Below are 20,400 nucleotides of genomic sequence, written 5' to 3'. Positions count from 1 at the left end.
AATGTGAATGCATTGCATACTGTTCAACTGCACACCTAAAATTGGTAAAGTTAGTAAATTTCATGTTATATCAAGATTTGTGAATACTGTTCAACTGCACACCTAAAATTGGTGAAGTTAGTAAATTTCATGTTATATCACAATTTGTGATTATGGTATACATTCCAGGAAAAAAAAATTAAGTTCCTAAAGACCCCTTGAGACAGGGTGTAGGCCCTGGTAGTTAATGAGGTAGACAACCAAATAGACTTGGTGGTACTCAGGTCACTGTGGTTTTGGATCAGCCATATCTTGAGCCCTACTTCCCAGGGGCTAACTTGGTTTCAAGCCCAAATTCAATTAATGACATTGAAACCTGCATGTACACTACACTAACACACTTAGAAAAGAGAACCCTATATATTCACTTCCCTCCCTGCTTCTCCCAAAATAAGGTAACTTTTAAAATTAAAAATGACAAAGAGATTTATAAGCTTTCCTTTCCAGGCACTGGGTGGTTCTCGCCTATAATCCTAGCTTTTCAGGAGGCTGAGATTTGAGGATTTCAGATCAAAGACTGGTAGGAAAGTCCCTGAGACTCTTATCTCCAATTATCCACCAGGAAACCAGAAGTGGAGCTTTGGCTCCAAGTGGTAGGGCATTGGCCTTGAGTAGAGGAGCTCAGGGACACCACCCAGGTGGCTAATTCAAGTCCTACAACCCAGTCCCCCCCACAAAAAAAAGCTCATTTTAAGCCCTAAACAAGGTTAAATATGTTTTTTCTTGCTAGAAATTTAATTTAACATGGCAATTATGTTCTAACCAGAGGCCTTTCCTTTTACAGAAATGAAATCCTAGTCACCTGTAAAATGTATTCAGTGGAAAGTAATGTGAACAAATTTTAACATCTGCCTAAAAATAATCAGTAAACAATCTACTGGAAAAAACTGTAAGATTAATTTATTTCAAAAAAAGTCAAGGTTTACAAGGCATTTACATATTAATTTATTCCTGTCAACAATGACAACATGATTAAAAGCCAATGACTATGCCGGAGCCAGTAGTTCCTGCCTGTAAGCCTGCCTATGTGGGAAGCTGAGATCTTGGAATCATGGTTCAAAGCCAGCCAAGGTAGGGCAGTCCATGAGATTCTTCTCCCCGATTAACCACCATAAAGCTAGATATGGAGCTGTGGCTCAAGAGTGCTGGCCTTGAGCAAAAAAGCAGACACAGCACTTGGCCCAGAAATCAAGCCCCATGACTGGCACAAAACCAAACCATAGCCAAACAAAAACAAGTGACTACTTCTAGAGATAATTTATGTCACTAAGATAAAGATAAAAGCAAGAAGTCATCACTATGGTCTGAATGTCTGTGTGCTCAGAAAATCAGAGGTTGAAACCCTAAATTCCTTGGAGGATGCAGGGGTGAAACACTCATAAATGGAATTAGTGTCCTTACCCAAGGGAGAGCACCTGGTCCCACTCCCACATGAGGATGGAGAGAGGAAACCAATTAATGAACTAGAAAACCATTCTGCACTCCCACTTGTGCCTCAGTCTTGGCCTTCTCAACCTCCAGGGCTGTGAAAATGTGCCTACTGCTTACATGCCAGCACCCATGGAATTTTGTCAGAGCAACCTGAATAGACTGAGACAACATCAGAGAATACTTACAGAAATCAGAGATGGACTCCCACGCTGGGTTTCTGCTTTACTGGGAGAGTGGAACTGCACAGGGAGGTAGGTCTTGTGGGGATCACTAGTAAACACCAGCTGCATAGGAAAAAGTTCCACAGTTACTGCAACTGTATCCTCCTCTCAGAGTCTACCCCCGAATAACCTCAAGGACATCAACACCAACGGTAGTTTCCTTTCTCTGGACTTAAAATACGTATTTCATGATGGGGAATTTTGGCACATTTAATACAGGAAATGTATGATTCTCATTTTCTGGAATGATGCTAGTTTCACATAAATGTAATCTTGTTAATAAAACCAGTTCAGAAGCTGGGAGTGTAACTCAGTGGTACAGCACAAATCTGGTATGCACAAAGTCCTGGGTTCAATCCCGAATACCCCTGCCCCAAAATGAACTCACTATATGGCTTAGTAAATGTGATCTATTAATATTAAACATCCATCATCCAGAGGCACACATAGCCTTTTTTTTTTTTTTTGCCAGTCCTGGGGCTTGAACTTGGTGCCAGAGTACTGTCCTTCGGCTATCTCAAGGCTAGCGCTCTACCACTTGAACCACAGCACTATTTCCAGCTTTTTCTGCATATGTTGTACTAAGGAATCAAATCCAGAGCTTCATGGATGCTAGACAAGAACCTTACCACTAGGCCATGCACCCAGCCCCACAAATGACTTTTTTAAAAGTCCCTCTCAAGTCAATTACTGTGAATGGAGGATTAATCACTTCAATACTGAGAAACTAAGTATCTAAACAAGGCATATACTGTTTTATAAAAACTTCCACATTTGCACTGGGAGTTTGGCCTAATGGTAGAGTGCTTGCCTAGCATGCACGAAGACTCAGGTTCGATTCCTGAGTATACCATGTACATAGAAAAAGCCAGAAGTGGTGCTGTGGCTCAAGTGGTAGAGCGTTAGCCTTGAGAAAGCCCAATGACAGTGGCCAGGCCCTGAGTTCAAGCCCCAGGACTGGCAAGAAAAAAAAAAAAACCTTTAAGTCCCAACTCCTCTCAGTGATATGGAAAGCACTTCAGAGTCAGGCATTATATACTGCCCCCATTTCCCTCTATTTTGTCACGTTCAAGAAATAGGGTTGTTCTTGCCTGTAAGTAAAGTCTCTCGGTACTTTTAATTACAAGTAAACAGAAAAGCAGATACTTTAAAATAGTTTCCATCTTAAAACAATTATGGAACCAGGAACTGCATCTATAATCTCAGCTACTCAGAAGACTGGAGATCTTGAGCCCAAGGATCAAAGCCAACCCAGGAAGAAAAGCCCATGAGACTCCATCTCCAAAATAACCAGCAGAACACCAAGCTGGGAGCATGGCTCAAGTGTACCAGCCAAACAAGAAATCTCTGTGAGTACAGGCTGCCTTCAAAGCTTAGTACTGCCTCCCAAGGTGGAGGGGAATGAGGAGGGGGAAATAAAAACTCCTTTTCACATGAGCTACATTTTTTTTTTTCCAGTCCTAGGCTTGGGCTCAGGGCCTGAGCACTGTCCTTGGACTTTCTCAAGGCTAGAGCACTTTTTGACATATATAACCCACACACACAATGGCAATACAGTAACACAATCATATCCAGGGAAGGAAAAACTGAGATCAATTTCCCAACCTCTAATTTTAAAGTATAAAATCCACAGTCAATTTGGGCAAATAATCCTGAGAGAAAGATCAAGCAGACCATATTCTGGCCTGGGACTACTTGATTATGCATACTTCTCATCCCCTGTGTCAATTCCTTCTCTACATAAATTTAAAGTACCTATACTAATGTCTGTACTACAAAGGTGAGCTGAAATTCTTACTCTCCCTCTTCCCATCCATCTAGTACATTAATAAATCTTCTTTCTCAGACATTACCACTACTTGAACCCTTAATTGGTATACTTATTGAGGTGACCCAACATATGAAATTTCCAAGTCAGCCTTTGGCCTATGTCTAGTTGTACATACATACACATACTATCTACATACTCTTCATGGCGTAAAGAAAAAACGATGGCCAACACAGCAGCATCTAATTGACAAAATCCAGAGACAATCTGGCCAAATGATGTGTCACAGGCAAAAACATTTTTGTATAGAAGTGTATATGTGTGTGTGTGTGTGTATGTGTGTATTTTTTTTATTTTTATGAGCATCATCATATTCTAGAATGGGCTAGAATTCCAAGAAATACCATCCTGAATTTATCATTTAGTAATATAGCTGTTTCAAAGAAAAATGATCCTATTACAAGGAAATCCTGTCCTTTGACCTCTCCCCCAGACTTCTGTCCCCTCCCTTCTTCTTCCTTCTTTACCTGGTGAGTTCCACAACCTTGGCAGAGTCCAGTGAGCATCGATGGCATGCGCTTGACCTCTGATGGCTTACTGTAATACTGTGGATATGCCTTGCTCATGCAATTACTGACGTCTTTTGAGTCTGTGGTTGCCTGAATCTTCACTCTTTCACATCCCTGAGAGGAACAGTAACTGTGGCCATCCCTGGGGCTTTTGGCTTTGAGATACAAAAATAATAACCTGCACAAAACAGAAAGCAACCCAGAGAGGTGTTGTTAGATTTCCCCTCAAAAACACAAAAATTCCTCAAATCCATTCATAGTCCAAAGGAGATTCCACCCCAAACTAGCACACTAGTTTTTCTTTTCCACTAATCCTCCTAGTGCCTTAAGTCAAATGTAGGACGGCTGTAGAAAAAGATGTGGATACCTCGATTTAGTCATTTGGGAAGATAGCAGACATGTTTCTGGTTTAAATTAGTTCAATAGGTAATCTGAGAGGATGGTATGTTACTTGGCTCAAAATTCTTTGTAAAACTATACGTTGGCATTGATTTTAGAATTTAGTAAATCAATCTAGGTCTTTCTTTTTATTATTATTCACAAATCACTTTGGTTAGAGACATAAATCTACAAAAATAAAGCAGCAATTCTGGGTTTGGGTAAGGCCAAGATAGTCAAAACCAATCTTGTGATTTTTTTCTAAAAGTACATGAGAGTGCAGTATATCCTCTGTAAATGGACCAAAACCAGACGAATGGAACAGTCCCACTCATTCCCAACCATCTTCCCACTGACAAAGTGAATGGAAAAAAAGGTCTAAGTGTTAAGTCACAATCCAACATCTTTCTGCAAAACTAGTCCTTCTAAAGGAAGTCAAGATTCTAAAGGACTCAAGGAAATGTAACTGATGACCAGAAATTAAGAGCTCACATTTTATCCCACCATGAAAGCCACTATTTTATATAACAAGTTTTAAAAAATTGAATTCATATGTGCTAACTCATGAGATCAATGAACAAGGCAAAGTTGGGTAAAAATTCAGCCATTGTACCATTTATCAGTAATTTAATCATATACACTGAAGGAATGAAAGGGACTTGATTGGATATGGGCCTTTGAGTTACATGATTAAGATAACCAAAATGAATAGTATTAGGAACATCAGGATATGAGAAACTGAGGGAGTCTTAAAATATCTGGATCGGAAATATATTTCCCATCTTCATACATGCTTAATCATTCATTTGTGGCCACCAGATTGTCCTCATTAATGTTTAGTTTCTTTAATCTTTCTGGACAATCAACTGGGAATGTGGAAATCCTACCATGTATAGAATGAAAGCCCATGGACACTTAGTCTCACTGCAAAATGAAATCACAAATGATTATTAGAGAATTTTAAACTAATCACAGCAGTTATCGGCTGTTACGGATCCCAGGGGGTTAATAAGTTTGCTAATAACCATATTATTCATAGGTCAACCAAGTACTTAATGACTGAACCCAGTTTCATTCCTCCCAATCTTGCTGCCCTGTTCTCAGTGAGCTTTTTGTTTTTCATAAACATGCCATGCCATCTTCTCCTATGCCTCCAAGCACCTATCCACCCTGACCTATGGATAGCTCACCTGTCTTCCTCCATCTTGTGATCATTCCTCAGTGTTAGCTCCAGTGCCACCTCTCAGAATGTCACTGGTTGCTCTAGGCCGAACTTGAATTACTCCCCACAGTATATTTTATGATCTCTCTATATAGGACTTAGAGCCTTTGAATCTCTTATTACTTTTTTTGCATGCTCCTATCTTCTAAAGGACTGTGAAGTTACAGAATATATGAATCTTATTTACCTATACAATGGTATTCAGTAGGATGTCAACTTGAGGATGGAGGCTAAAGGAGCATGCTACTTGTTGGAATAGTACAGGAGAGCAAGCCTACCATAACCCACGGCTGAGAGACACTGTAACTGGATAAAAGCAGACAAAGCCAACAGGACCCCAGGAGAACAGGATTAGAATTAAAAAGTGGAAAGATGCAGCCTAGAGAAAGTTGAAAGCAAATATGCCATGGTTATACACTGAATTTTTCTTTTTAACTCAAGGTCAACTTTAGAGATAACCTTAAGTCAGTAGAAAAAAAATGAGCTTTCACCAAAATATGAACTATAACCTATGGAAACGATTATCTTCATAATTGCTAACCCCTCCCTTCGAAAATAAAGCCCCAAATTACTTCATTTTCCATTGGGACAACTAGTTGCTCTTAACAAGGATAATTTCATTCTCTAAATTGCCTTAAGAGGTAAAAAAGCAAATATCTTCCTTTAATTCCTACTGCTCACTATAATTACAAGTCATGCTAGTTCCCTCTAACCCCCTAATAGTGATGAAGGAAGAAGGCCCACATCTGCAATTACATCACAGCCTATTCTAAGCTGTGCTGAAGAACTAGTAATTTCACCATTAAAGAAAACACATGAATCCTCATCTTCTGGGCCACTGAATTACCCTGTGCTGGAGTCAAAATAGAATTTCCTCTGGGACTGCTGCTTCTGTAGTTCATCCATTGATTGCACCGGCTCATAGTCTTCCATTTTGGATAAAGAGCCATTTTGCCGCTGCAAAAAGCCAAAGGTGACTTGAAAGCTTGTGTTGGAAGGATAGCAGAGGCCAACTCGAATCCAGTCATCCCTTCAAAGGAAAGGCAGCAGATGATTAGTATAATTAGTTCACACGGGAGCTAGTTCTTGTTTACTGTTACAGCATGGGAGAATTTCAACCACTGATGTCCTCTTTAAATTTAAGCCACTGACAAATCATCCATGTTTATATGTTACCCAAATATTTCCTATCAATATATGCAATATAGATATGCAATATATATATATATATATCATGACCTAAACACACACACACACACACACACACACACAGAATTGTGAATAAAAGGAGGTTACAAAATACTTAGATATTGGTTGGGAATGTCACTTAGTGGTAGAGTACTTGCCTAGCATGCATGAAGCCCTGGGTTTGATTCCTCGGTACCACATAAACAGAAAAAGCCAGAAGTGTCACTGAAGCTCAAGTTGAGCAAATATGTAGACTTGAGTGCAAGCCTCAGTACTAACAAAAACAACAAAAAATGATGATGGTGGTGGTGACAGTAGTGGTGGTGGTGATAGTGTCTGTTTTTGCTTTTTGTTGTTCTTTTTCCTATCTTTTCCTTGGGAGAGGCAGAAGGGGCACAGGCATGGTATTCAGTAGACACTATGTGGAAAATGAACTTTGCAACTTGTCAGCAGGGAGGGGGTAACTGGATGAAAGCAAAGAAGGGATATACTACCCAAAGACACATGTACTCATCACCTGACTTATAAAACTAACTCCTCTGTATAATACCTTAACTATAACAATATTTTTTTTAAAAAAAAAGAAAAGATTTTCTATGAGGCATTGTTGGGTTTTGTTTTTGTTAGTCATGAGGCTTGAACTTAGGGCCTATGTGATGTCCCTGAGCTTGTTTTATTATTTTATTTTTTTTTTTTTGCCAGTCCTGGGCTTCAGCTCAGGGCCTGAGCACTGTCCTTGGACTTTCTCAAGGCTAGAACTCTACCACTTGAGCCTCAGCACCACTTCTGGCTTTTTTCTATGTATATGGTACCGAGGAATTGAACCCGGGTCTTCATGCATGCTAGGCAAGCACTTTAACCACTAGGCCAAACTCCCGGCCTTTGTTTTTTTTTTTTTATTCAAGGCTAGCATTCCTCCACCATAAGCCACTGCTTCACTTCTGGTTTTGGGGTAGTAGATTGGAAAGATACGAGTCTTCCACACTCTTCTACCCTGTGACCTCCTAACTGGCTAAGATTGTAGCTGTGAGCTAACAATGCCCGGCTTAATAATAGCATGAAGGGCAGAGGAAAAACAATCTCAAGATTCATGCAAGAAAAAGTAGGTAAAGAAATGACAAATCTAAGCCCGGTGCAATGTCTCACTCCTGTAATCCTAGCTTCTTATGAGGCTGAGATCTGAGGATCACAGTTCAAAGCCAGTCTGGGCACTAAAATTCTGTGACACTCTTATCTCCAATTAATCACCAGAAAACCAGAAGTGGCACTGTGGCTCAAGGGGTAGGGTGTTAGCCTTGAGCTGAAGCGCTCAGGAACAATGCTCAGGCCCAGAGTTCTAGTCCCACAACCAACAACAACAACAAAAAAAGAAATGACAAATCTTCATGTTCAGAACAAGCTGACACTGAAGAAACAGTAAATAACATAAATGCCTCATTTTAATTAACTACAAGAATTATATACATTTTTATGGCTTTTCTGTATTACATTTAAGAAATTTTGGTTAATTTTTAAAGCATTATTTTTAGGCGTGAACTTAGAAATTCTATGACCTACTTATAATCATACTGACTTTGGAAAAAAAAAAGATTAGTAGTCTTCCTCTTCCTTCTACACATCATGCAATTCTTACATGATCTTTTCAATTAAAAAAGGAAAGTATGACTAAATTTCAGCCCACGCAGAGTTTTGAAGCTTTTATGCTCTTTTTTTTTCTTATTAAAATGTTTTTACTTGCTCAGTGTTCAATGAAAAGCTTGTACGGTACTTTATGGAGCTGGCATAGAACTGACTATAATATCTCACTTCAAATTCATGATCCTATTCCTTTACCTTTATGGAATACTGGTCACTTTTCCATATTTCTTTTCCATTCTCCCAGTTTTTGTTTCTCTCATTAACTTTTCATGCAACTCACTGGCATTAGTAGACTTGGATTTCAGAAATCTCATTGGTTGATAAATATATTTTTTACTTTTTATAATAGTATTAATTCCTAGAACCAAAATTTCTTGATATAAAAGTTTATGCCTTTGTAAACCTTTTGACACACTACCAAATCATTATAGCAGTTTTTTGAGGGTCAGGGGGCTTGAACTCAACCTGGGCTCTGTCCCTGAGCTCTTCAGCTCAAGGCTACCACCCTACCCTTGAGGCAAGGGTAGCCCACTTCCCATTTTCTAGAGGTTAATTGGAGATAACAGTCTCAGGTCCTTTTGTGCCTGGACTGGCTTTGAACCTTGATCCTCAGATCTGAGCCTCCTGAATAGCTAGAATTAACAGGCATGAGCCACCACCCACAGTTTAGCATTTTTTTCTTCATATCCTTAATCCTTCATAAAAAAAAAAAACACTAAGGTTGGATATCAGTAGCTCACACCTATAATCCTAACTATTCAGGAGGCTGAGATCTGAGCATGGTGGATCAAAGTTAGCTGAGGCAGGAAAATTTGTGACAGCTTTTATCTCCAATTAGAGAAAGTCTTGGTTTAGTCTAGAGTATATACCAGAAACCTATTTCTGCCATTAAGCTTAGCCATTGTTAGAAAATGACCAATTTACAGACAAATTCCTCTAAGTGCCAGCCAGCTGAGTATTTTAAGTGAGAACTGAAAAGTCAAAGCTTGTAGTCACTTAGGAGAATAAACCATGGCTACATTCAGTATACGTCTGAGTAGTTTCATGGAGTCCCATGAGTTAGCAATCATAGATCTCAATTGCTTTACTTCTGCCTTTAAAATATAGCCGGTTCTCCATATCTGTGGATCCTACATCCTCAGACTCAACCAACTGTAGATAGAAAATATTTAGAAAACAAATTTCAACTCTAAAAAAAAAAGAGAACCCCATTTTTCCTTAAACAATATAGTCTAACAACTACTTACACAGCTTTAACACTGTAAGTAATCAATAATATCCTTGTCTTCTCCCAAATCAAAAGTTGACCTCAAAAATATTTTAAATTATCCAAGTACTCATTTGGAAAACCTTATTAAAAAAACTTCTTTCACCCTAGCCACAAGAAAATAACACATTCAGCAAACCACATTAAAACCTACTATTGCTGGTACCAGTGGCTCATCCCTATTAAATCCTACTCAGGAGGCTCTGACCTGAGGATGGTGATTCAAAGCCAGCCTGGACAGGAAAATCTGTAAGAATCTTATCTACAATTAAGCACCCAAAAAAAGCTGGAAGAGGAGCTGTAGCTCAAGTGGTACAGCACTAGACTGGAACAAAAAAAGCTCAGGGACAGCCCTCAGGCCCTGAGTTCAACCCCAGACTGATACCGGAGTGAACGAATAAATGAATAAATAAGTAAAAATAATCCTCCTGTTGGGTTGGAGCATGCAGTTCAGTGGTAGAGCACTTGCCTGGGACGCATAAGGCTCTAATCCACTAGCAGCCACAGCAAAACAACAACAACAAAACCTGCTATTAAATTGCTTTTCAAACACAGTATCTTGGTCACAGAAACACAAAATGCTGTCAAAAATGACAAGACTCCATTTATAGAATCTCTTAACTCTATCCACATAAAACATATAGCCTCTTCTTGGGAGGAGAAAAGAACCTAGAATTCTGTGAGGAAGAAGATATGCTATTGCTTTTTGCCACGGAGTCACTACTTGCTCAATTACTTGAAATGACTGGGCGAAACACGTACTTGTTGAAGTTGACGAGGTATAGGAAAGTGGTCCGTGGTGCTGGCCCATTCCAGTGGATGGTATAGCCCTTCTGCAGCATGATGACAGGCTGGTACTGAGGAAAGATGGCCTTCTGGTTGATTCCCCGGAGCACCATTGGGTGGTATGGATACTCATCTCGTGTAATGGTCATACTAAGATTTGGACTGCTACCTGTCTGTACATAGATCTTTAAAAAGTAAAAAAAAAAAGAAAAGTTTAAGTAGCTAAACAACCCTTTTCTATCAGAAAATCAGAGGTCTCTACTTTGAAAAAGAGAGATTCGTGATCCATGCCAGACTAAGGAACAACAGCCAACTACACCCTAAGCCACACTTCCATATGATACTAGACATGGTAAAAACCAGACCCTGTTTCTGCTAGCCAAGACCTTCCTCAGCAGTTCCACTACCGCAGGCCAGCTTATTCATTGGAATATAAAACTTCTGTGGTTCACACACTTAAAGAAATCCCTCAATCTGAAGAACACACATACCAAAAGATAAAAAAGGAAATTAATATGAAAACCGATATCCCTCCTTTCAAATCTAAGAGACTTCCCTCTAAACAAAGAAATGGAAAATTTATATATCTTCAAGCTACAGCTTTCCACTTTCCATGACCTACCCAAGAAGTCATTTTTCACTCACTCATTCAAAAAAAAAAGTTATAAAACACTTTGCAGCAACTGGAAAAACATGTGAAGCTGAGACAAATTTGAAAGTCCTGAATTGATTCCAGTGGCATTTGAGCCTCTTTTCATGCCAAAACAAAACCTTCCACAGATGTACGAAATCATAATTCAAATCTCTAATAATGTCCTAAGACAAATCAGTACCCTGTAACTAAATTTTCTGAGACACTTAAAACAATCACTGGATATTAACATTTAATCTAAAATACTTTGGAATTTCTGTCTCATATCTACACTCTTGTTTATGTCCTTTGGCTCTAGAAGTTGTCTTCATCCTTACTCATGTTTGACAATGCTCCTAATGCCATTTATGAATTGAAAATAAAGACAGGAATCATATTTGGGGGGGGGGAAGTCTTGGGCTTGAACTTAGGGCCTGTTCACTGTCCTTGGACTTTCTCAAGGCTAGATCTCTACCAGTTGAACCTCAGCACCCCTTCTGGCTTTTTCTATGTGTATGGTGCCAAGGAATCAAACCCGGGTCTTCATGCATGCTAGGCAAGCACTCTACTGCTAGGCCAAACTCCCAGTCCAGGAATCATACTTTTTAACATTTATTTAAATGCACATTTAATATAGGCTTTCATGTAACTTTATTTTACGTGTGATAAGAGACACACAGCTATCTCTGACCCCTGTCCCTGACAGAGATGATCTGAAATGTGTTTGACTAAGAAAGGCCAGCCAAAAGGATACACCATAGCATTGCTCTTTTATGAGGAGGATTCTACACAACAAATAAGAGCCTTGAACTCCTGCCTTGGCCTCTTGAGTGCTGGGATTATAGGCACGAATCATCAAACCCTGCTTACCAGTCCATTACTAAATCTGACCTTTCATTGTCTAAAATATTGGCCCCAAACTCTGCACCTTCAAAGTTTTGAGCTTTAAAATCTCTTCCATCAATCCCAATCTAACTATTTTGTGATTCAAGAGTGCTTCTCCTCAAATAGTAGCAGCTACTTCACCAGGTGCCAGACCACAAACTCAATGCTTTCTATAAATTCATTCAGTTATCACCACAGCCTCAGAGGAAAGGAAGTCTCACTTATCCTAATGACACATGGAGACTGAGTACTTTTAACTTGCTTGATTTCCATCCTAGGAAATAGTAACACCAGATTCAAACCAAGCCAATCTGGCTTCCAAATCCTTGATCCCAACTATTCATACTAACTTGCAACTGAGCCTCCTAGACTAGGTAGCCAGCTGAAATACACACTAGCTTAATAACTTCAGAGACCTGTTTCCAAATCTATGCCATCTCCTTCTGATCTTCATAGACATTATATCCAAAGACACTTTTAAGGAATTCCATGGGATTTCTTCCTAGTCTACTCATTTACCATTTCCAGTCTCCAATTCTGGGACCAGCTCAGTTTCTTTGTGACCACTGTTCCTGAAATCAAACTCCCTCGTCAAGCAGCCACCATCACTTGAAAGCACAAAGTAAAACTCCCTCTCATTGAATATGGCTGGACTGAGGCAAGGAAACTTAAGTGTAAAAGAACACAAGTTTTTGCTCCAGCTCTATCCAAACTACTTTTAACTAAGTGTAGATCACGTCACCCCTCCATGACTCACTTTCTCACCTATTCAATTATTTGGTGAAGCTGTCAATTAAATACTTTACCCCTTTCCATCTCCTTCCTTCCTGTTTTGTTCTTTCCTCTGAGCACCCTAAGAAGCTGTAAAATCCTCACAGAAGTAATGCTGCAGGAGTTATAGGGATTCTGTGGGAGGCTGCATGCTGGATCTACCTGGGCATAGTTCCCACTGCAGACCACTGCATTCCATTTGGTGACGTTGACACAGCTCGGATGGCGAATCAAGTAGTTGTCCATCCTTCCCACATAGGAGTCTTTGTATCCTGTTACAGAGCCATCAATGTCGTGGAATATGGAATTTTTATCACCATCCAGCTCACAATCTTCAAACCATGGGCCAGGCTTGCCAAAGAACACATTCAGAGAAACCTACCAACAGTGAAAAACAGAAACAGCTGAAAATGCAGGCTCATGCTAATACACCATCCCTACAACAGGTCAACAGCCTTACAGATAAAGTGGTTTGGTGTCATAGTTCACTATGCTCAACTAGGATATCTAGTCAGTTTCCTACTCAGTTAATGAAGAGCTTGGGAAACAAAATTTTTGAAAACCTAGTGAAGCTCAATTGGAAAATCTTTAGTCTCATCATGTGTGTATATATGTGCGTATATATGTGTATTATTATTTTGTCCTGAGAAAATTAATCTGTAGTAAGAGAGGACTGAGGTTTGAAAGCAGTCTAGGCAGATAAATCTAGACTCTTATTTTCAGCAAATCATTTAAAAATTTCATTGTATCCATTTCCCTTCTTTCTTCTTAGCTATGAATTATTAACCAGAAATGGAGGTGTGGATTAAGTGGTGGAATGCCAACCCTGAGCTAAGTAGCTAGTGAGAGTGTTCCAGAACTGGCACATTATAAAAATACACAAAATCCAACTTCTATCACACTGCTTCAGTACTCATTTCTAATTATTTTATCCTTTAATTCCCCAGAACTCAGGCAAATACCAAAAAGGAACCAAATCTCTTGTCGAGATGAGATGATCTCATTCATTTATTATATTGAACTCCCCAAACTCTCGGTCCTCTTGTGCCTGTAAAACTGGACAGTGGACAGTACTCTGCTCTTTTAGTTATTTTCATGTTCAAGGCATTGATTGCATGTAAAAAAAAATAATCCAAATTGCTAGAGTTAGCACTTCGCTTGAGCCCAACAGCATAGAGTACATTGATTTAGGAATTTTTGTTATACGTATTTTTCTTTCCCCTCATAAAGATTCTATGCAAACTAGATGGACGCAGCTCAAGCTTGCAATCCCAACTCCTAAAATGGCTAGATCTAAGGACTGCAATTTAAAGCCTTCCAGGCAGGAAAGTCTATGAGACACATCTCTAATTAAGCACCAAAAAAACCAGAAGTAGAGCTGTGGTTTAATTGGTAGGTTGCCTTTCTTAAAAAGCTAAGGGACAGTGCCCAGGCCCCAAGTTAAGCCCTAATACTATACCAGCACACCACCCCCCAAAAAATCCTATGCAAATCTTTGTTTTCTCTTTAGGAATACACTATATGTACACTCCTTTCCTTCCCACACCCACCGCCACGAAAGAGCCACGAGGACACACTTACATGTGGACCAAATTTCACAAGAGAAACGTTATTCTTGGGAGTCGTCTGCCAGGAGTTCTTCATGAGGAACCCAATCGCACTGCTGTACCTATCTGCAGTTGGCACATATTTTTTGAAAGTGCTTCTGGTGAGATGGATGGGGCCATCATAAATCTGAAAGCCCCTGATGGGGAATGTCCTGTCAAAACACACCATTTCATTTAATGGGCATGGACCGGTCTCCTTAATAGCATTTGTTTTATAACTACTATTAAATGACCTGTTAAACAGTAAACAAAATGCCAAAATATAGTGATAACCAAGACAAAATCCCTGATGCGATAAAATATACACTACAGTATGAATGATGAGAAAAGATAAATTCAGATCATAAATGCTATAGAGACGATAACGCAACATAGCACAGAAGACTTCCCCTTCTTAAAACTACTCAAGATGTTTTATTTGGAGTTAGGGGTACAGCTTAGAAGTGGACTAGTATTTATTAACAAAGCAACAATTTCTATGTAATCACTCTTTCTTGCAGAATAGCTTCTAAATCTCTAGAAAACAAAAGACAAATATGTGCTTACACAGAAAGAGCCTACTCTTCTTTTTCTCCTTTTACTAAGAGTCAGCAAAAAAGGCTGAAATGATAAACCTTTCAAGCCACAAAGCGTAAGTTCTCATAGCTGGCTATGTCTAAAGAGCTAGCAAATGAAGGGACTGGTGGCTCATGCCTCTTAATCTTAGCTACTTACAAGGCTGAGATCTGAGGATCCTAGAAAAAGTCACCCTGGACAGAAAATTCTGAGAGATTCATATCTGTAATTAACCAGCAAAAATCTGGAAGTGGAAGTATGGCATAAGTGGAAGAGTTCTAGCCTTGTGTAAAAATTGTAAGCAAGAGCTTGCAGCTCTTGCATTTCAAGTCCCCGAACTGTCAAGAGCTGGTGGGGTGGAAGGAAGGAGGGGGGAGAGGGAAAAAAGGAGGGGGAGGTTGAGAATGCTAGAATTTCATTGGCTCAGTTTTCCTTCTTAGTTATCATAAATTGTTAATCAGAATTAATGTGCAAATCCTGTAATAGTGAGAATTTCTTGAGTTTCTTCTACGCCTATTAAAATGCTTAATGGTTTTCAGAGGATTTGTATAGCAACTATTTTGTTTACAACTTGGCAATGTTTTGCAATAAAAGCCTATAAACTAGCAAGAAAACCAAACTGCCTGGTTGAAAAAAAAATCTTATGCTTCGTGCTATATTTCTAAGTACATAAATCAAAATAATTTGCCCTCATGGTAAAGATGGTAAAGAAATGATATAACAAAAACTGGACCCATTAATCAATGAGAGTGTTCTGCTTTGGAAATTTTCCCTAGCAAGCTAACAATAAGGACTTGGAAACAAAACTGGAGGTAAATATAAAATAAAAGGAATAGAACTCAATTGGCCAGTATCATACTTCCGTATCATACCATACCCACATAGCTTCACTTTTTTACTTAGCTTTCTCTTCTGTAGATTTCTACCTACAGAAATAGAAGAGAGATTACAGTACAACTACAAAAAATAGTATTAGTCAGGCACAGTGACTCAAGCCTACAATCCCAGCTACTTTCAAGATGGTGATCCAGGAATCACAGTTCGAGAAGAGACTGGATATTAAATCATGAGATTTTTTTTCTAAATTGTATTTTACTGTTAGGGTAATATATAGAGGGGTTTCATTCAGTTACATTTGTCAGCTAGTGGATACATTATTTCTTGAACACTGATAGCCCTTCTCATGTTTTTCTGCCACTTTCCCTTCCCCTACCCCTTCCCAATCATCTAGTTTTTCCCCTTTCATTCCCTATTTCAAATAAATAAATAAACGTATATACAATATTCCAGGTAACAAAGTCAGATATGAGATAAACCATAAGGAGGGAAAAAAGAGAAAAGAAACAAGTTCACATAGTACATTAAGAACAATAATCACAAATAAACCTCATTTCCCTGTCCTGGAGTTCATTTTGCTTAGCCTCATCTACATGGCCATATGCATGTAGCCATTGAGATACTGTGATCCTCTGCTAGGAGAATCCTAGATGTGTACTAATGAGGGAAACCATGGAGCCTGTGTTTCTTTGGGCCTGGCTTACTTCACTTTTTCCAAGTCTTTCCATTTCCTTACAAATGGGGTGATGCCATTCTTTCTGATGGCAGCATAGAAATAAATCATGAGATTATTTATCTGTTATCCCTTTGGGGGAAGCACAATATCAAGATGCATAGGAAAGCACACATAAGATCTCAGTCTAGTCTGGCCTGGGCATAAAGTGAAATCTTATCTTAAAAATAACCAACACAAAGCCTGGTGCCAGTGGCTCACACCTGTAATCCTAGCTACTCAGGAGGCTGAGATCTGAGAATCGCAGTTCAAAGGCAACCTAGGCACGAAAAGTCTGTGAGACTCTACCTCCAATTAACCAACCAAAAATAGAAAGTGGTGCTCTAGCTCAAGTGGTAGAGCATTATTAGCCTTAAGGTGAAGACCTCAGGCACAGGGCCCAGGCCCAGAGGTCAAGCCCCACAACCAACAACAACAACAACAAAATCAAGGCTATATGGCTCAACTAGTAGAGTACATGACTAGTAATTGTGAGGCTCTGAGTAACCCTGAGTTCCACAAAAATCAGGCCCAAAAAAACCCAAATTAGCACTGAAACTAAACTATCTATCCTATCTCCACTACCTTTACTATGCTCCTCATTTGCTAACAGGAGGAGGACAGTGCATATTTCATGTGCTTTGTAAAGTTTAAATAATTTTAAAATATGTAGAAGAGGGTCTGATAAGAATTTCATAAATATTACCTATTATAAATTCTTCCTTTTTTTTTTTTTTTGGCCAGTCCTGGGGCTTGAACTCAGAGCCTGGGCACTGTCCCTGAGCTTCTTTTGCCCAAGGCTAGCCACAGTACCACTTCTGGCCTTTTCTGTTTGTGTGGTACTGAGGAATCGAACCCAGAGCTTCATGCATACTAGGCAAGCACTGTATCACTAAGCCTCAGTTCTAGCCCCTATTATAAATTCTTGAAATAGCACTAAGGATATAGTTCAGTGCTAAAGCACTTTTCTACTATGCAGGAGGTCGTGGATTCAATCCTCAGGACCATATACAAACAAAGACAAGACATTCAAAAACTCTTTTTCTAGTAGAATCTAGAGCCCAAAAGGACTTCTCTATTGAAAGTAGATATACAATGCTCACTATTCCACAATGAAAAGTACAAAGGCAGGTGAGAGTCAATCACAGGTAACCTTTAGCTAGAAAGCAGTACCCGCCCTGTTCTCCTACTTAGTCTCAGCCCATGGATCATATAGGTGGAATTCTTTCACTTAGCGGATACTTGAAGAACTGGGGAATAGACTCAGAAGTGTCTTTAGCCTATGATCTTTTTCTGTCGGGTTTTCACAGAAGTACCGTGAGGATAAATTCACCCTGGGTCTCAGAACTGAAGTGAGATTGATTAGTTAACAGTTTCCCAAAAGCTTTGAAGAATCTTTTGAGTGCTAAGGACTACTTTCATGTCCGATCATGATGACAGAAAACATGCAATGGCTTTCCTTTCAGCCACCATGACCTCAAATGCTGCTAACTGCACAGCCCTAGTAGGTTTTGAGTCAACTTTGGCATCAACCAACTCTCATTTTCTAGGACTCTTTTTCAGTAGGTAATTTCCTTTTTCCAGTACCTATTTCTGAAAACCAGCAAGCCAGATGGAGGGAAAACTGACCTCATGTCATAGTTGATGGTTTGGCAATTCTCTCTCTCTGTCTCAAGAAAGCAGAAAACCACCAGCTTATATAAACTCTTAAGTAAGTAATCTGAAACAAGGATGGGTTCTGTGCTGATGATGGTATCTATGGAATGAATAATTATGTATGCTTCAGAGTTTAATGAAGATAGTACACACAACAACCACAGTAGTAAGAATAAGAAGATAGGAAGGGAGTCACAGTAGGAATCAAACTACTCAGATTTATTATGGAACCTTCCCTAAGGATTAATTTTTTTTCTTTCACTGATTAAATTTCAGAGACTTAATGCCAAGGCAATGCTTACCGGTTTCTAGGTAATGTGCGAAGCTTCTGGTCAAGTCCTCCAGTTCCCACATACTTGTTTTGTCCACCCTGAAAGCCAAAATTCCTGCTCTCTCCAACAAAGAGCGATTCAGACACCTCCTGGCTAGAGCCTTCATCACTAGGGAAGCTCCCATCACTGTAAAGATGAGGATACTTATTAGACACACTTCCTCAGGAAACCTTAAACTTACCTCCAAAAGGAATGTAACCACTATGTAAAAATATCTAAGAAGCTCACACCTGCAATCCTAGCTATTCAGGAGGCTGAGATTTGAGGATCGTGGTTCAAAGCCAGCCTAGGCAAGAAAGTCTGTGTGACTCTTATCTCCAATACATCACTCAGAAAAAGCACTTGGTTCAAGTGGAAGAACACTAGCTTGACTATAAAGAGGTTCAGGGACACACCCAGGCCCCAAGTTCATGCCCCAGGACTAGAAAAAAAAAATCTAAGAAATATTTAAAATCCATACTTTTTTCTAATCCATATTATCGAGGCCTGGAAAACTACACTTAAGCTGTGACAATATCTTCTATAAATTAACACATAGCTTGAAAATTATGTAGACACAAATGAAATTTAAGTTAGGAAATTTAGTTAGCTGATTAGTCTCAAGCAATAATATGGCAAATGATAATAAACTTGTCCAGTCTACAGCAATTAAATGACAGAGACGTGGTATTGGAAGTGGGGCCTGAGCACAGGTCTTGTGTTCCTGTCTAGTTTTTCAATCAAGGCTGGCAAATCTACCACTTGAGTCACCCCTCCATTTTTAGCTATTTATTTGTTAGAGATAAGAAACTTGTCTGCAAGGGCTGGCTTTGAACCATGACCCTGAGATCAAAGCATTCTAGGCAGCTATGATTACAGGTGTGACCCAGATAAACCCTTACTTTTTAAAGACTTTATAGATATATCAAGTGTCTTCTAGGCAAAATTGGTCCAATCGTCTACAATTTCCAGTTAAATTAACCTACTACTTTGGTATGAATTCAATTCACCAGTCAACATGTATTTTGGGCCCTCTAGTGGTATCAGGAAGATCATGCTAAAAAATTCTTAAGGCTAATAAATTATAAAAAACATTTCTGTGTATTATTCTCCTCGCCCTAAAATTCAAGGATAATTTTAGAGCTTCAGATGATCAAATTAGTACTGTTAAGCAATTACAAACCTGGCAAATGTCAATCCTATTCCATTGTCTGCAAATCTGAAAGACAAAAGAGAATGTGAGAACATCTGAATTCACTAAATCACCCAAGAGGTAATTCTGTCTTTATAGATTTATGAAATCTAGGAAGTCAAACTTGAAGCACCCAACAGTTCAGCCTCATGGTAACTAAAGCGCACACTGCATAGGTTAAAGTCCTGACCACCATTTATTAGCTATATAACCTTGGGCAAGTTACTCAAGTTACTCAAATGCTTTTTTTTTTCTTTTTTTTTTTTGCTAGTCCTGGGGCTTGAACTCAGGGGTTGGGCATTTTCCTTAGGCTTTCTTTCTCAAGGCTAGCACTCAACCACTTGAGGCACAGCACCACTTCTGGCTTTTTCTGCGTATGTGATACCAAGGAATCGAACCCAGGCCCTTGTTCATGCTAAGCAAGCACTCTACCATTCAGCTAAGCTCTTGTCCCTACTCACATTCTTTCTCCATCAGTTTTTCTCACCAGTAAGTTGACATAATAACTTTTTCAGACCAAACTCATGACAGAATTAAATAAACTTCCAAGTAATTTGGGGACAATGCCTAACCCAGAGAAGAGTACATAAATGTGGCTAAAATTATTGCTTTTACAATGTTTTAAATAGACTAGAAGATCATGGTAGTCACTTCAAAACTTTTCCATATGATAGCTAAGCCACTTCTATAAATTTAGTACAATATCAATTTTCTACATGATCAAAGCCAGACATAA

General features: G+C 39.1%; 1 protein-coding gene across 3 annotated transcripts in view; it reads right to left on the bottom strand.

Annotated features, from left to right (window-relative positions):
- The window catches only part of Cemip2 (cell migration inducing hyaluronidase 2), a 73,075-nt gene that overhangs the window by 6,467 nt on the left and 46,208 nt on the right, over positions 1–20,400 (bottom strand). For 2 of the 3 annotated variants that reach the window (XM_090329650.1, XM_090329649.1), the window contains exons 14-21: positions 19,656–19,691; positions 18,464–18,619; positions 14,376–14,553; positions 12,957–13,172; positions 10,484–10,692; positions 6,476–6,658; positions 3,987–4,206; positions 1,656–1,754 (exon numbers count right to left, since the gene is read on the bottom strand). In XM_090329650.1, coding sequence (XP_090185776.1) covers positions 1,656–1,754; positions 3,987–4,206; positions 6,476–6,658; positions 10,484–10,692; positions 12,957–13,172; positions 14,376–14,553; positions 18,464–18,619; positions 19,656–19,691 — 1,297 coding nt within the window. Of the gene's footprint in view, positions 1–1,655; positions 1,755–3,986; positions 4,207–5,906; positions 6,008–6,475; positions 6,659–10,483; positions 10,693–12,956; positions 13,173–14,375; positions 14,554–18,463; positions 18,620–19,655; positions 19,692–20,400 lie in introns of those variants that run through there. The other variant, XR_016534898.1, reaches the window with a different exon arrangement.

This window comes from Megascapheus bottae, chromosome 3 (genome assembly GCF_031878675.1).
Source record: "Megascapheus bottae isolate mThoBot1 chromosome 3, mThoBot2.hap1, whole genome shotgun sequence".
In the NCBI taxonomy this organism is placed as follows: Eukaryota; Metazoa; Chordata; class Mammalia; order Rodentia; family Geomyidae; genus Megascapheus; species Megascapheus bottae.
The sequence above is the reverse complement of the archived record's forward strand: the minus strand, read 5'-3'. Positions and strand labels throughout refer to the sequence as shown.